Source organism: Penaeus monodon, chromosome 34 (assembly GCF_015228065.2).
Source record: "Penaeus monodon isolate SGIC_2016 chromosome 34, NSTDA_Pmon_1, whole genome shotgun sequence".
NCBI lineage: Eukaryota > Metazoa > Arthropoda > Malacostraca > Decapoda > Penaeidae > Penaeus > Penaeus monodon.
In genome coordinates, this window is record NC_051419.1 from 33,126,371 (window position 1) to 33,126,815 (window position 445).

The 445-nt window shown below is 44.0% G+C and overlaps 1 protein-coding gene across 1 annotated transcript in view; it reads left to right on the top strand.

Annotated features, from left to right (window-relative positions):
• Positions 1–68: 68 nt before the first annotated feature.
• LOC119594489 (E3 ubiquitin-protein ligase ZNF598-like) overlaps positions 69–445 on the top strand; it is a gene marked incomplete at its 5' end in the record, with an annotated part of 4,152 nt that continues 3,775 nt past the window's right edge. The window contains 1 exon segment of the mRNA XM_037943522.1: positions 69–311. Coding sequence (XP_037799450.1) covers positions 69–311 — 243 coding nt within the window.

Below are 445 nucleotides of genomic sequence, written 5' to 3' on the forward strand. Positions count from 1 at the left end.
GAAAAATTTTAAGCAAACAGCATGTATCACTTGCACAACCAAATCCTCACAGAAACTCCTTCTCACAGGTGGTTTTCACACGAAATGTGGCGTCCTTCATGAGCATCAACACACGCAACATGCTGTATGAGCGCCGCTACGCCATCTATTTTGAGAGCGAGGCGGTGATGAGGGCTTATGACCTACTGATGGAGCACTCCTGCCCCCTCTGCAAGGACATCCCTCCTTTTAAGAACTTCGTCATGCTCAAGGACCACATGCGTAAGAGCCATGAACTCTTCTACTGCGAGCTTTGTGTCGACCACCTCAAGGTAAGGGTTTGGCTCACAGGCGTGTGGTTTGATTTATTTGTAAAAGTTTGTTGAATTATTTGTCATGTTATCTATGCATTCTTTTAATCATTTGTTCACTCCATTTGGAGTTTCGTTTACTGTTGTGTTTTCAT